The sequence below is a fragment of the Chaetura pelagica genome, unplaced genomic scaffold (assembly GCF_000747805.2).
Source record: "Chaetura pelagica isolate M959 unplaced genomic scaffold, ChaPel_1.0 scaffold40, whole genome shotgun sequence".
Classification (NCBI taxonomy): domain Eukaryota; kingdom Metazoa; phylum Chordata; class Aves; order Apodiformes; family Apodidae; genus Chaetura; species Chaetura pelagica.
Window position 1 is genome coordinate 104,202 of NW_009952160.1, and position 15,751 is coordinate 119,952.

Here is a 15,751-nt window from a genome sequence, read left to right on the forward strand (position 1 = left end):
TATCTGAAGTTCAGGTAATTACTTAAATAACATATAATGTAATGAGAAATGCCACACTCCAGAAGGAACTAGGAATTGGTATTTTGTATTTACCTTTGGTATTCCCGAAGTGTCAAGCCAATTCTGGAAGATACTTTCTACAGTTAGCCCAGATCTTAAAAAAAAAATAAAAAAAAAATAAATTAGAAGTGCACATAAAAGTACCAATTTTTCCACAGGAAAATTAACCCTTTAGAAGCTGAGAAAAACCCTTAATTCCAAGTATTGGTTGTACTGCACTGGTACTAAATTCTTGGTTTTCTAATGAATAGTACCATCAGAGGTGACATGAGCAAATAACAAACAGATCAGGTCTTGTGTGCTTAAAACTCGTATGATAAATTAAGTGCTTATGAGGATTGAGAGACAATGTGTAAGATGGTAAATTTTATGAAACATGTAAAGAACAGGTGCTCTGCTTCTTGTTGAGTAGGTTGTTTGTTTCCTTTACAGAAAAAAAAAAATAAAAATCACAGGCAAGTAAATTTGCCTGGAGAGATCAAAATACAGTATTTTATTGCAGAAGCAGTCTAGATGCAAAGATAAAATATCAAAGAAAATGAAATTAAATACAAACTTCCTTAAACTTCTGAGTTGCAAAAGGCACTGATGCATATTAATTCTCAAAGTTAGCAAGTATCTAATAAATTTCAGTTTGATCTTCTCTGCACTTTCTTTATACCTTGGTAACATTCACAGTGAAGCCACAGAATAGTCTCAAGCCCCAACAAAAGAAAATAGTTCATCATGTAGGACTGAAATAACCACATGTAATTCTATTTCCCATTTTACTTTTGTAAGCAACATCTGTTGCATTTACTTCAACTGTTGTTAAAGTGTTCACAACTTTCAGGGAAACCAACTTAAATAATTAAAAAACACAATACATGATCCATGCAGTGTACCAACACTGAAAAATGAACTTGAGTAAGCCCTCAATGAATGTCAATATTCTGAGAAGAAGAGATGTGCATGGTCATGCAAATGGTAATGCTGAAACAGAGCTAGCAGCTAAGGAAAAATACTCTTATTTGTGCATTTAATTTGTCTTACCTAGGGATAAGAAACAAAGTCTCACAGTGCCAGCTTGTTTTGTTGTTGTTTTTTTCCCAGATACTAAGCTGAATTTGAAGACTGAGATTTCCTCAGGAAAAAAAAAAAATCCATGTAAAATAATAGCACTACGTCTGCTATGTAGTGCCTTCATTTAAAATATCTTATTTCTTTCAAAGCCAGTAGCAGCTCATTTCAAAACACAGCTTTGAAATGAGCTTATGATGCTGAGAGGAGTTGCACTGTTCTGACACCACACGAATCCAGACTGAAACGCACTAGTAAGTTGTTGAGCCTCTCCTGAAACTTTGACAGTTTTTTCAAGGGCAAAGACAACACTGCTATTTCCCTGCCTGCAGCACCTGCAGTTTCAGCTAAACACCTGTCATATAAGCAGTCTTCTTCACACTTTCACACACCTTTTCCTTTTTTTTCCAATTTAAGATAGTCTTGTTGGCATCTATCAAAAAAAAAAAAAAAAAAAAAAAAGGCAACTTGATTTAGCATTTTACAGGCATTCTTTATTTTGTTCCCAGATGTATTAGTAATATGCAGACTATTGCAAAGATCTACTCTGAATATGATGAGAGTCAAAAGTGAAAAACTGTTAAGTCCTCGGAAAGGTTTCCAATAACTTGTTGGGTTTCAGATCAAGCCCAAATAATAGATCACAAACAGATTGGTATTTCAAAACAAATGTTCTAGAGAAAGGACAGGGGCTGCAGTTCAGTGAAGGATCCATATCCAGATAGAGCACTTACCATCTGCTTACGTTGCAGTTAAGCATCTGTAAGGACTTAAATCTGGTGTGTGTGTGACTTCCTGAATGGCTTTCTGGTTAAGATACTGTATTGGACTGTGGGATCTGGGTTCAATTGATTAGCACTTTAACGGAGCTCTGACAAGGCTGGGCAGGTTTTTCACTTGCTTTGTACTACAGTTCCCTACTGTAAAATGAGAATGTTAGTACACCTGTTATCTCATCCTTTGTCTATTCATTTAGACGATAAGCCAGTCAGCACAGGGGTGATTCCTAACATGCATCTGTACTGTGCATGGGCCAGGCTCAATGCTTCTGTAAAAGCAAGCTCTGTAAAATACTAACATTAATAGTAATTTGAAAATTAGCATTATAAAAGATTACTATATAACCAGCTTTCATTGCACAGGGCCCAAATACATTCTACAAATTTTAACATAAACCCACTTAATCCTCAATCAAGGAGGAGAAAACACTTTTAATATAAGATACTGCAGCAAATATACAGTTCACATGAAAGCATAAAACGTTTTTGAAAGGAAGATAAAAAGTATCCAACTGAAAACACTTGGACAAGCTATCTACTTCATCTGGATATATACATTCATACACATCAGTAATTTTTGAAGTAAGCCATTCCAGCTAAACTAGTGACTTGATCAGTGATTCTGACAAAAACCTACAGCTTCCTGCATGTAAGATTTCCTTTGGTTTTGTCCAGCATCTATATTGTGGTTTACCAAAAAAATGGAAGAATTAAAAACACTGGAAAAAATCTTTCCCAATTATTTGCCTTGGAAGCTGGGTGCTTACCAGCTGTTTATCTTGACAAAAATCACCACATTCATGGCAATGTAAGTAGCATAGAAAGCAAGTCTGAAAGAAAGAGACATACATCTGTATAGCTGACTAGTTTGAAATGGAAGCATTATTTTAACATTCATTTAGTACTTAACTGCCTATTTAAGAAGTCATCCAAGGAACGTGGTTAGTAAGCCTGAGTTACTAACAGTACAAATAGCAGAGCTGTAACACAGGCCTTCTGTTGTTTATCATGTATTATTAAAATTATAGCTTTATTAGTACACTTAGTTACTTTATTGAATGAAATTAAATAAGAAATGCCATCAGAAAATCTCAACAGAACTGACTTGCTCAAAAAAATTTGCAGTTGTAAATAGCACAAGCTGCTGACTCTGATTTAGTTGAGGCTGGTGAAACTCAACCTCCCTTATAGGCCCTTAAAAACACTGAGTCTTTGCATGGCTCACTTGTTGGGCAGATGTGGAGAGGATCCATTTACAGCAAAGACTAAGGATGTAAACCTTGGGGAGAACAGTGACAGGGACTTTTATCAAATATAGTGCACTGTTAAAACATGTTAAGAGGGGGTTTTGTTGTTTGGTTTGGGTTGTGATTTTTTTAATAAAGTGAAGTTTCAAATTATATATGAGGAAATGTCTGTTACATGTGGGATGTATTGTAATTTTTCTGCAGAAAGTCCAAGATAATGTGAGGCTGTAGCCAGGGCATGTTATACTTTTTAAGGCTTTAAAAATAGAGAAGGATAATTACAGATACTTTTTTGCCCTTCTTGCCATTACCCCTTCACACACAGAATTAATCTGCCTTCAGGGCAAGTTAGGAAATTCTGAAGGATGAGAAGCTATTGCTAGATCTGTCTGATGTCAGTATTCGGCCACAGTCCAGAAACAGGAGGATCATGCCTTGGAGAATGGACTCCTACAGCTAACATGCCACTAAAATACAGTTAGAGCAGGAAGTGAAGTAGTTCTAGAAACTAAGCATATAATCCTCCTCCTTTGAGTACAGAAGGCAGTAAAATTCAGTGACTGCCACTTAAATAGTTACATCTGTATCTTGGAACTGTTCGTTGCTGGGAATGTACTAATAAATCTCTTGTAACTGAAAACTAAAGAAATTAAGTACTGGAAGAGTGAGAAGCTTCTAGATACAGTCTGCTGTATCCAACAGCAGAAAACTAATGTTGCATTACACCAATACAATAATTAGAGAAAATTTCCAAACTGTTGTACAACTGTTTTCTGCCAGCCTTAATCCTGTTCTCATTACAAACGTCTCCCATAAGCCAAATTCTACTCCTAGCTACACTAGTACCCTCTGTTGCCAAGCTGAGGGCAGGATTTTACTTGATTCTCTACTCCTAATTAATTTTTTTTTTTTAATTAAGTCCAGCCTCTATTACAGACTTCAGTATATTACAGTGCTTAATATTTTTTCAGTAAGAGGCATTTAGTTTTAGCATTAAAATTTTACTTCGTAGAATTGCACAGACTTGCAATGCTTTGTACACTACAACGAATTTTGTTGCTATGTCTTGAAATGCATTCATTACTACAACTGAGACTTCGTGCAAAAAAGCACTCATCAGCAGACGATCTGTAAAAATCTTTCATTTTTATTTTCCCTCCCTTTGCTTTAACCTTATTCTAGTATTTGTGTACTAGCAACAGAATACACTCAAGAATGAAAATATATCTTTGCAGCAGATAAGAAATAAAGGCCTTCTGTATGTACAGATGTTCTCTTATTCATGGCATTGCTGTTGATATCTGCATCTAATGTAATTTTGGCAGTAGTTAAGTTCAGATATGCTGTATGTGTGACTGTAAACTGAATTACCATAGATCTGAAATCCTGTCCATACACTTTGGAGTATGATGCAATGCAAATGGAGACATACTTCTTTTGCATTAGTCTGACTGAAAGTTTCAATATTTTGGCATGTTCCCAGGCCAAAACTCAGATGCTTATTCAAATAACACTTTTCACTGGCTTTGGACATCAGAGAAACACCAGTGAAAAAAAGGAAGGAAAACAGAGATTTTATTAACAAATAAATATATAATCATGCTATTAAATAATTCACTTTCCCATATATTCTATTTAATATTGCTGATTATATTTTGGCTGGAAACCCAAATCCAAGAATATAAGCCACATACCATCCCATAATCCTACATCACTGGAAAACGTGACGCCACCCAAACTAAGCTAACAATGCCACAAAACACACTGTCTCTAGGATACCTAGCTTCTCTGTTGCTCATCCCCTAAGAACAGAAGTGTTTCACTAAAAAATTCAATACACTTGACTTCTATGAATATCTTCTCTTGTCTTTTTTTCCAAACCACTCATCCAGCTTTATGAAGACTTTTGGAATCCTGCTCCCCAAACCTGCATTTTCCAAGTGAATACATTGGTAAAAAACCTATAATATGTGAAGCTCCACTACAGAAGAATCTGTATTTGTAGCATAGTCTGTAGCAGCACAGAACAAACAAAAGGATGAGCAGCATTAGATTCAAAGCTCTGCTAAACACTAGCTGTATCGTATTTGGCCAGTCATACAGCAGAATTTTGAAGGACATGCCAGGCAATTAACACTGGATTTCCATCAGTGCTTTCCATCCTTCCCTGTTCAGCATGCTGTGTGACACGGAGGGGATAGTACCAGACTACTGCTTGAAGAAAATTCATCATTTCTGGTTTCCCAGATACATACCAAAGAGCTGGCTTCCTTGCTCAAGGGTATCATGTGCCAAGCAGCTGGCAGGACAGTCCCAGATTAATTTGAGGGGCAGCTGTGCCTAGCACTTCAGGTCGCACAATGAACACAGGACTTCAATGCTGCCCTAAAATGCAAGTTAAAGGCACTGACTGCTTGGGAGGAGCATGGGATAGCAACAAGACAGCCAGTCTTATATTTTTTTTAGTATATATGTCTGAGAATTTTCAGAGAAAGATACACACACACACACTTGAAAAAAACAAGCAGAACAATACTAAGTGAAATCCTACTATTTCTGGCTAGTACAGCTGATAGTGAAATTTGATTTCTATTTTCTTCTTTGACTTTTCTATCCTGGTTCTCACTTACTCTTTTTGTTCAGGGTTGTCTTCCAACAGCATGCAAATAAAATCCTGGAAAATGAACAAAGCACCACAGTTAGTATGTTTACGAAGACATAACTCTGTGTCAGCCTTTCTAATAAGTAATGGATTTACAAAGACTGCAGACAACATAATGATAAGAAAGAAGTTTATATATCCACTATGGTGCTCTGCTCTTTGTTTATACAACAGAGATTATGTTTGTCAGTTTTCCAACCCACTCAAGGAGAAAGTGTCAATATTGAAAGAAAATGGGCTTGAAAAGCCTGCTGACTATTTTAACACAATCCCACATTCCCACTTTTATTTAATCTATAATACACACACATAAACTATATTTAGAACTGTAAAAGGCTGCAGATTCACATACTCAAAGGCTAAGAAGCACCAGAATTAAGGGTGTTTATGTTCTCTCCACTGTGCTTATGTTGTCACACTCTCTTTAACCACATAATTCTTTTGCTTCCTTATGCACATAGCTGATTGAGAAATCACATCTACTCCTCATTCCATGAAAAAATTCACAATATGGTTGCCAACTACACCAACTAAGGAATTATCTCTTCAAAGAAAAGACAGCTGGACTTTCTTTCATGTATTTACAAAGAAGGTACCATGCCAGTGGAACAGCATTACTATCACCCTCACTTATAACTGTGTTAAGTCCTCTTTGGAAAGTTACACCTGACATCACACAAAGGTCCTCTGGTACCACCCACTATACATGACCTAATTTTAATGACAATCCCTTTGACATAATTCATTATTCTGAAAAATCTCCTAAGAAGAGTATTTATTAATATTAATAACTCACTTTTATGCTACTTCATAAAGCAATACATCCACTTTATTAATATTAATCTTTGTGGAGACAAATTTAATAGGATAATTATGTTCCTCACTGCAATGTATGAGTGCAGGCTGACTTCTGATTGCAAGTACTTGAAGGTCTCAAAGAGTGTTTCCTAAAAGGCAGAAATCTCTTGAACGACATTCAACACAAGATGCTCTTTCTCTCTCTGATTATGGCATTGGTAGGGGATCAGTGATTGCACAACTGACACTACTGGTAGCATGGTTAAGCATTCCTCCTTTAGATTACAGGTGAGATTCAGGCTATGTTGCAGTGGCTGCAAAATTTACTTAGGTCAAAAGGTAAATTATGCAACACTGGGCTCAGTGTAGCAGTGGCAAGAAAGCCATCATTAACCGTGTCAGGAGTTGTTCTGTTCTCCCTGCAGTGTATTCTTGACATGATGTTAAAGCATGAAACTCCAGTATTTCATACTACTATTTGCAGTTCTGTGCCATTATTCTGTATGTAAACAGAGAACTACTGTCTCCTTCCATTTGTGGAATTTTTGTGTGAGGTAAAGAGTAAGCATACACAGAAATAAAGAATATTAGAGATTATCATTAGCATTGTTTTAAAAGTGTGTGAAAAGTAATACAGAATTGGTCACCCTTGACATTATGTGCACTCTCTCTGTATCCATTAATGCAGCTAGGTACCCGGGTGAGATTGCACCAGCTTTTTATAATCAATTGTACTGTATACTTGAGGATAACTCTCGTATTAGAAGTGTTTTTATTTCCTGTATAATACAGTATAAAATTAAACATTTCCTCTGTGAGTAAAGTTGTCTTCATTTTTCTACATATATATTAAGAATAAGGCAGTAAGCATCACTCTACACCACTTCTTAAAATTAGGATTAATTTATTCTGGTTTATTTTAGCTGTTTCTATTTTGATGCTCCAAAACAGAGTGGGAACCACCTAGCTCTTACTTGCATGGCTTTTAACATTTGCCTATTATCGAGTCAGTGTGACACATCCCATTATAGATATCAATTTTCAGTTGCTTATAATTTTGCCAAATTCTAACCATCTGGAATAAAATTTTATCCTTAGGCTATCCTCTTCTTCCTCCCCAGATGAAATGTTCAGAAGCGTCCAAGAAAAAAGTTAGGGGATAATGTGGGGGCTTTAAGCTTTGATGCCATTTCCTTAAGAGGTTCTAGTGGCTTTATAATTGGAAGCAAAGAATTGCGGATGACCACGGTCATCATAAATAAACACTGTATCAGATCATAAAACAAAATATAGTTTGTTTTCTGACTTTGTTGCAAGTAGTTCAATGAAGCCAGAAAAAAAATACAAATTAGAAATCACATGCCACGACAGTGTTGCATTACTAACAAACTGGCTTATATTCTTTATATTAAATAATCTCACTGTCCTACATACTCTTGTTGTTCTTCCCTGGTTGGAAATTCAGAGGCTAGAAAAGAACAGTTCTGTATGTACAGAAACTGTTATGCAGTTTGTGGAATTTTATTACCATCTGACCAAACTAAAAAAGCCTTTGAAAAATGAGTTTACACATTTGTTTAGGATTAGCCAGACTGAAGCCAACAATTTTAATCACAACTGCAACTTCAGTCTTCTCCTGAACAGATCGAAGCTGGATACGGACTATGAACTGAGATTAAGATTTCTTTGCACTGTTAGTGAATGCAACATGTCTGAACCAGAGGCAAAGAACAGTGGAGACTAATGACTGACAAGTAGGTTGGGAAATGTAATCTTCAGAACCCTAGATCTGTGTATAGAAGAAATTTTATTTGATGCCCAAAGATGCTATATTATTATTCCAGTTCTCATCTTGAGCAATGACCAGCACATTTCTACTCTTGATCTGCTTTGACGCACAAGACAGGTACTTCTTTCGGAACACATACTGATAATAAATAAAGAACACTGAATATTAAAAGACAAATTATATTCTCTTTATGAAAAACTCAAATCTGGATATTTCAAGTACTCTATGACCAACAAATACTTTCAGTTCTATTCTCTAACTGAAACATAAATGGGGTGCATAAGAACAATGGAGATTTTGTGACTAAAAGTGACAGATCTGAGAGGCCATTGAGTGGGCAATAAATAAACTCCAAATGCACTTATATCCAATTCCTTATGGAAATTATCCATTCAAAGTTAAACTATCCTTCTAAATTCTGCAGTTTGTCAATTACATAACTAAATGGTAAATATTACCTTGTCCCTTTTGGAAAATAAATAATGAGTACCCTTTGTAGGATCCTGTTTATTTTGAATTCCCTTTCCATTTATCTTCTTCCTTTTCATTTAACAAAATCAACAACATGTTGAAATCCTTCTCTTGGGTGTTTTGGTAATAAACCCAGAATGCTCCTCCAAAGATGTCAACTTTCTACCAAGAGCAGGCAAGGCTCCCCAGCTATATACTCTATTACCAGGTAGTAATCATTAGCCAGACACCTTAACAGTTTAAGCTGCAGACAACAGAACCTTTAACTAGCTCCAGTCAAATGCAGAATTTATTGACTGTTTACTCCATGCCAATGAACTGCATTCAAATCACTAGCAATTCCCTAAAGAAAAACTACCAATATTGTGGCAAACAAGAAAACAGCACATTCGAAGATTTGAGAAGGATTTGTGGTAAATGTCCTTGTGGATATTTAAGGTGGTATCAGCTTGCTGAATGGCCCTTCCCTGATGCTTCACTTACAGGGGTTATTGTCCTTACGTGGCACAGCTGCAGAAGGCAAACTATTCCTGCCTGAGCTGCCCACATTAACAGTACAGTGTTTTTACATAAACCTATATTAGAAAACTCTCCATACGAACAAGATTGAATTTGTCCACTTAGCCACAGCATGAATTACTAAGAGAAGCAAGTCTTAAATCACCCCAGCTATATTTGTAAAAGGTTTTCTGTCAGAGCCCCAGGTCTTTCACCAAAAATAATCTTTGTATATATCAAAACATGTCAGAGCAGATAAGTCCATTCAGGGACCAGTTATGTTGGAAAAATTATGGTGTCACTTAATTCAATGAACAAAGCATTGGCATTTCTCCTTATTGTCAGGAAGGTTCAAACTGGACCGGACGCAAAGAAGGAAAGGCATACAGCTTGAACACACCGTTTCCTAACGCTTTGACAAGAGAGTTTATGTTGTCTCAAGTTAACTTGAAAGATGTTTTTATAATAGTTATATTAAAATATATTATTCATATTTAATTGCATTATTTATTTAATTATATTTATTTTCTTGGAAGCTGAAAAAATTCTCATTGTCCACTAAAAATACTAAATATACCATGCCTAACAATTGTAATCAAACACAGTTTCATTCTATTTTACATGTATAAATCTGTAAGAATGCACATATATACCCAAGAAAAAGATAAGGAACTAGATTTGTTGTGTATCAACGGTTCTACATAGAGCTCTCAATTGTTCTTTGGACTCCTGTTTAAGAATATCCAGCAGATGCATTTGATTCTGATTATTTAAAATATATCTCACTAAATCAAACAAAATGGAGCTGTGATTCAGCACTAATAATACTCACATGCTTTGGGACTCTTGCCTTGTCAGTTTGCTCTGATCAGAATCAAAGAATTTATCTTTTTTCCTATCAAATGATACTGCATAACAAACTACCATGGAATGTTAAGCTTGAAAGATGCTAAATGGAAGCTAAGCAAATGGAAAAACTTCAGGACAGCAAAGGAGTCAGGGACAACTGCAACAAAAGTGGAAAGGCAAGAAGCTCCACAGCTGAAGACAGAGGCTCAAGACTTAATAAGTTCAGCAGCAATGGGAAGGATTTGTGCAGTCTATCAGAAAGGTCCAAGACATTTTCAAATATACAGGTCACTTCCCTGACAGGAGACAATTATATGTGTAAAACTTACTGCTTCTTTTCAGATCTTTGTTGCTGAGATAACTTATACCAAAATATACTTGATTTTTTTATACAACTATACTGTTGGACATTAAAATGTGTGACATGTTACCTGGCTTTTTAATCACTCATCTGTATTATAGATTACTATAAAAAATGTGAACTCCTCTTAGCTTCACTTCTCTGCTTTCTTCTTTAGTTCCATTTCTAGCCCTACTTCATTCTGATCTCTCTGCATTTTAAAATACACATTTTATCTTGTATAATTATGAAGAAGTATATCAACTAAAAGTTTTCTCACAAAAGAAGTCTTGCACACCCCACTGATAACCCAATGGTTCACTCAAGCTCACAGGTCAGTAAGCATGGAACAGCTGGGGCCAAAATGCAGAGACAAACTTTTGGTTAAACTTTTATCTAAAGAAAAGATTCTAGAGGTTGAAACATCAAAATACATGCACACTGCATTCTTAGACTACCAATTCTAGTCACAAGAATTCTACAAGCTGTTAGTTGATCGGTGATTTGAGTGTCCAGGTATCAATTTAATACAATTTTAATTTTTATTATAAAATTAATATGCCATTATGAAAACAGTATGTGCCTATGCAAATTGGTTTGCAGGAACATGTTGATACAGGTACATACACAGTGGGCTTGGATCCAGGCATCTGCCTTTAAGGCTTTTAAGAATAACATACATTATTTTTTTGAAGCACTGCCTCCTTAGCTGTCATTTCAGTAGAGCAAATTATAACTTTATCAGATGGATAAACTACAGACCTTGGGTTATTATTATAGCAGAAAGAACTACATGAAAATTCAAGTCTGCAAGCAATTAAATTCCCAAGGTGTTCTTTTTTCAATAACAAGCTAACAACAGCTTCATCAGTGTTAGGAGTATCAGCAACTTGTACCCCTTTCTATTTATTTATAGTCAGCAACACCCTATTCATTATTTCAAAAGTTTATTCAAAACAGTTACTAAGTGAATGCTGTCACAGAAATAAAAATGGACCTTTTTTTTTCTTAAATCCTTCTGAAAGATTCTGGACTTGCTTTACTCATTTTTGCTAACTCAACTAAAATAAACAAAACGTACTATTAAAAACATACTGAGCACACAATCAAAATGAAGGAAAAAAGGCAAACTGATTAATGTTTCACATCTGAAGTAATTTCCTTGCACCTGCAGCTCCCATCTAGGAAAAATACTACAAAAAAACACTGAAAACAAAACGAGTATTCAGAACATGGGCAATTATTTTCACTGTTTTTACTTCTTCTGATCCCCACAACTCCTAAAGCTATGAACTTTTACTATTATCTTGGACAAGGTGAAAGTACACGACTATGACATTTAAACTTCACATTTGCACCTCTATTTATTTTAAATCTTTTATTAATTTAAACACTTTGAACTAACTTCACTGCTTCAGCATTTGCAGTTCCTGCCTTGATTGCTTATCTATCTGTAAGACACACTGAAATACATAATTTTTTTAAGATTTCTTACACAGAAAGTAAATGCATTAACAATTGGGTATAGCCCTATCCCTGTTTCATTTTTAACACAGTTATGAAACAACAGCATGACATTAAAATTTTCTCCCTGGCAACATCAATGAGAGCTGGATTTATGCTGCCATGAAACAAGGTAAATGCACAAAAAGTATACAGTAGAAGTTATGTAGCATACTGTTCTTTCTCCAGCAAATCAAGGATCTGCAGAGGAAGCAATGTATTTTTTTTTTTAACTGTATTGAAAACATCACTATGGACATACTGCTACAGGAGACAATTCCAGAAGGACAAATTACCATACCTTTCAGATCATCAGCACGTAGAAACACTGACCTTTCAAATTATCAAGTTTATTTTTAAAAAAAGTTCATTATTAGCTTGGTGTCCAAATTATGTTATCACTGACCACTAGCAGGTAGGAATTTCACCAATATTGCCAAGTTAAAATTACATCTCTCTTTTCAACACAACCAGAAATAGTGATTAAGATATCAAATGGAAAGTTTAGATAATTTGTTTTTTCAGAACGTGACGAACAATCCCAAGCACAGTACCTGAGAAAGGACAAGCTGCCCATGGAACTTATTGACAAATTTTTGTAAAGATGCAAAGTATGAAGCCTCTCCTATTGTCCTTGCCAGAGACCGCAAAAGGAAATAACCCTGCAAGAAATGAAGCCAGAAACAAACAGGATGCTATCAATTTGCTGATACCTAGAAGAAGGAAGTCTTTATCATATTAGCAAGGCAATTTCAATAAAAATCAGTTGGCAACACTCACCTTCAAATAGTGAACCTGCATGAAGGTTTTTTCTGCTTTAAGACCATGTTTGACAATAGATGCTCCAGACTCACTCAGTTCTCCTGTGCTCTCCTTTTTGGGCCTAAAATGGCAACACACTATTTAAGTCTTGGAGAAGTAAGTAAAGGAACAATTCATAAATTACACATTTTCATAACTGAAAGCACTGTAAACAACACAGTAACACCTGCGATTATTTCAGTTTTTTTCTTTACCCTAAGTAAATAACTTGGCTTAGAGAGACAAACAAATGTAGTATTTTTAACGCAGTATTGTACATAGCTGACCAAGCAGTTGGGGTATAAACAAAATCCATCATCAAGCTGGGGTACTTTTTTCACAGCCAGCATGACATCACCTTGTATGCCACTGTACAGTGCACAGACACATTATGAATTAAGAGAAACAGAAGAAGGGGAAGAAAGGAAAGGGGATGGGAAGGGTATTGAACTAATGATGTTCAACTAGAGGTTGAACGTTGGCTTAACAGTTTACATGACTTGCAAGAAAAAATTACTTGTAAGAAAAATTACTTGCAAGAAAAACCTCTTTCATCTACATGTAATATACTGCAGAAGAAATAATGTTTGTTCTGTTTCAAATTTTTGCAATGTGAAGTTGGAAGAAAAGTAACTGAAACTTTAAAAGAGCAGGCCTTTCACACACACAGAGGTTTAGGGTTTAGACACTAATGTCTAAAACAAACTTACATCTTGTCTGCCTGATTTTAAAATGTAAATTTGCAGCAGTAAAGCTTGGAGGACTTCCAGACTCTTATAAGCACAGAGTGAAACTAAATGGAAGCTATGCAAACATTTTTTCTTCATTTGTAAGCAGTGCCTTCACAGGTATATTACTGAAGAGCCCCCTAGCATTTATTCTGCCATCTAGAAAACAGCCAACAGTGGTCTCAGAACAGATGTCTCTCTTAGGAGCCTAACTCTGTGACTGAAACAACCTCTCCAATTCTAAGTGTGGACTTTGAAATGGCTGGTCTTGGAAACCAAACATCTTTCCCCCCACTTCTACAAAACAGGGCCAACACATTGCTACCACAGCAATGCAGGATTCTTCAAACCACATCACTCACACACTTCTCATGAGCTAATAATCCCTGTGATCAAATTTCTTTCTTATTTATGTCTGCTCTGAGTAAAATATTGCTCCTTTTGTGTATCTGTGTAGTGATTTTGCCTAGACTGCTAAGCTGTTTTTTTTTCACCTCTTAGGCACTGTATTTAGGACCTGCACACATGAAATTCACTTCACACAGTAATTTCTTTACAAAATTTAACTGCTTGAAATAAAATAGAAAAACAAAATGTAGATTCAATATTACAGTCTTCCTAACACAATCCTTTACTATGCTATAGTTAATATTTTCCTTCAAGGAAGAAAGGAGGAGAACAATAACTGATTTCTTATTGTATGGTAACTGCAGTTATTCAAGACAACACAACAGTTGCAGACCAACTGCAGAAAAGCAGAGGTCTACCCATTTCCATTTTGGGTAAGTCTCCTGATGGAAGACATGCTGGTATTCCATAAACAACTCTTCATCGTTTTCTGCATATATAAAAAGCCCAAGCCATGTAATTTCTCTCATAAGAAATAGCCCAGTCTACAGACTTAAAAACTGGAGTTTAAGCACAGGCTACAGGATCCACTCTAAACTGAAACACCTCCCATCACAAGTATTCTAAATTAGGCAGCCATGCTTCCTTCCTTCCTCTTCCAGCCTTGTGCTTGTGTAGATACCAGTAGGTGACTAGAAAGCAGTAACCCATCTGGATGACGATGCTCAAGAATTTCCTTTTGCAAATAATGTATACATACCCCATATAATGTCTGCAAAAGAGTGTAAATACATAGCAAGCAACCTTGTTCTCATCTATCAGTACTTCAGCACACTATTTTACAGCAATGCTTAGTATATTTGCAACATATTGAAGGTTCAGCCACTGGAAGTTTGTTACACTGACCTACAAAACCTGGCATCCAACCTAGATGATGAAGCTAGGCATAATGCTAAAGGCAAGTTGATTGAAGGTATTCAAGCTGCTACCTGGCACATTTTACATATTGGTAAATTTTTCAAGGAAGCAAAGTATGCTTTTAGTTTGCCAGGCAGAGAAGTACATTCTACAAGTAAAAGTACAATTCATCAGGAAAACCTTGGAAATAAAATGCTCTGATGTGCTAGGTAGTAATGAAAACCTACATAAAGACCACAAGAGACCACCTGAGAGGCATGTTTCCTCTTTAAACATCTACAGAGGAGTCAGAGAGCACTGCTTCAGAAGGAGAATGGACCTGACTCAAATGGAACTCAGAGTCAATTAAGAATTAGACATTCACACTGGTTTGTCTTAAGGAAGATTCACAAGCTGATGTTCATTCATAACAGCCAGGAAGTGAAACTACCTCAACACCAGCTTTATTCCACAGAACAAAATGGACTTTTCTAGCTTTGCTTTCGTAACATTAGAGGCTGGATGAGAGTGGTGATGCTTGCCAGCAGAATGAATGCCAGGGCATATTTCATGTTTGCTTTTGTCATTGCAAGTTTGCTTCAAACTCTGCAGTGAAAATACTTAGGATTCCGTCAAAAGTCTTATCCTGTATGAGTACCACAGTGTCGCAAATTCCTTCTTCATTACCAAGATTTGATGGTGCTGCCTTTCAGAACTGCTGCCCCCTGAAAAGACACATCTATTTTTTTTCATACCTGACTTCTTTTTTCACAGGTAGCTTGTGAGATGCAACTATAGCTACATAATATCAAATATCCATAATAAGAAAAAATATCCTGTTGATGATCAGTTTGCTGAGTGGCTTTTCCCTGGTATGAACAGATAGTAATTTGCTGGGTAAAAAGAAAAAAGGATCAGCTGA

The 15,751-nt window shown here is 35.9% G+C and overlaps 1 protein-coding gene across 1 annotated transcript in view; it reads right to left on the minus strand.

The window, feature by feature from the left end:
- LOC104397254 (chromosome unknown open reading frame, human C9orf3) overlaps positions 1 to 15,751 on the minus strand; it is a 170,106-nt gene that overhangs the window by 91,557 nt on the left and 62,798 nt on the right. Inside the window, exons 7-10 of the mRNA XM_010007203.1 lie at positions 12,836 to 12,938; positions 12,610 to 12,717; positions 5,776 to 5,819; positions 94 to 154 (exon numbers count right to left, since the gene is read on the minus strand). Coding sequence (XP_010005505.1) covers positions 94 to 154; positions 5,776 to 5,819; positions 12,610 to 12,717; positions 12,836 to 12,938 — 316 coding nt within the window. The remainder of the gene's footprint in view (positions 1 to 93; positions 155 to 5,775; positions 5,820 to 12,609; positions 12,718 to 12,835; positions 12,939 to 15,751) is intronic.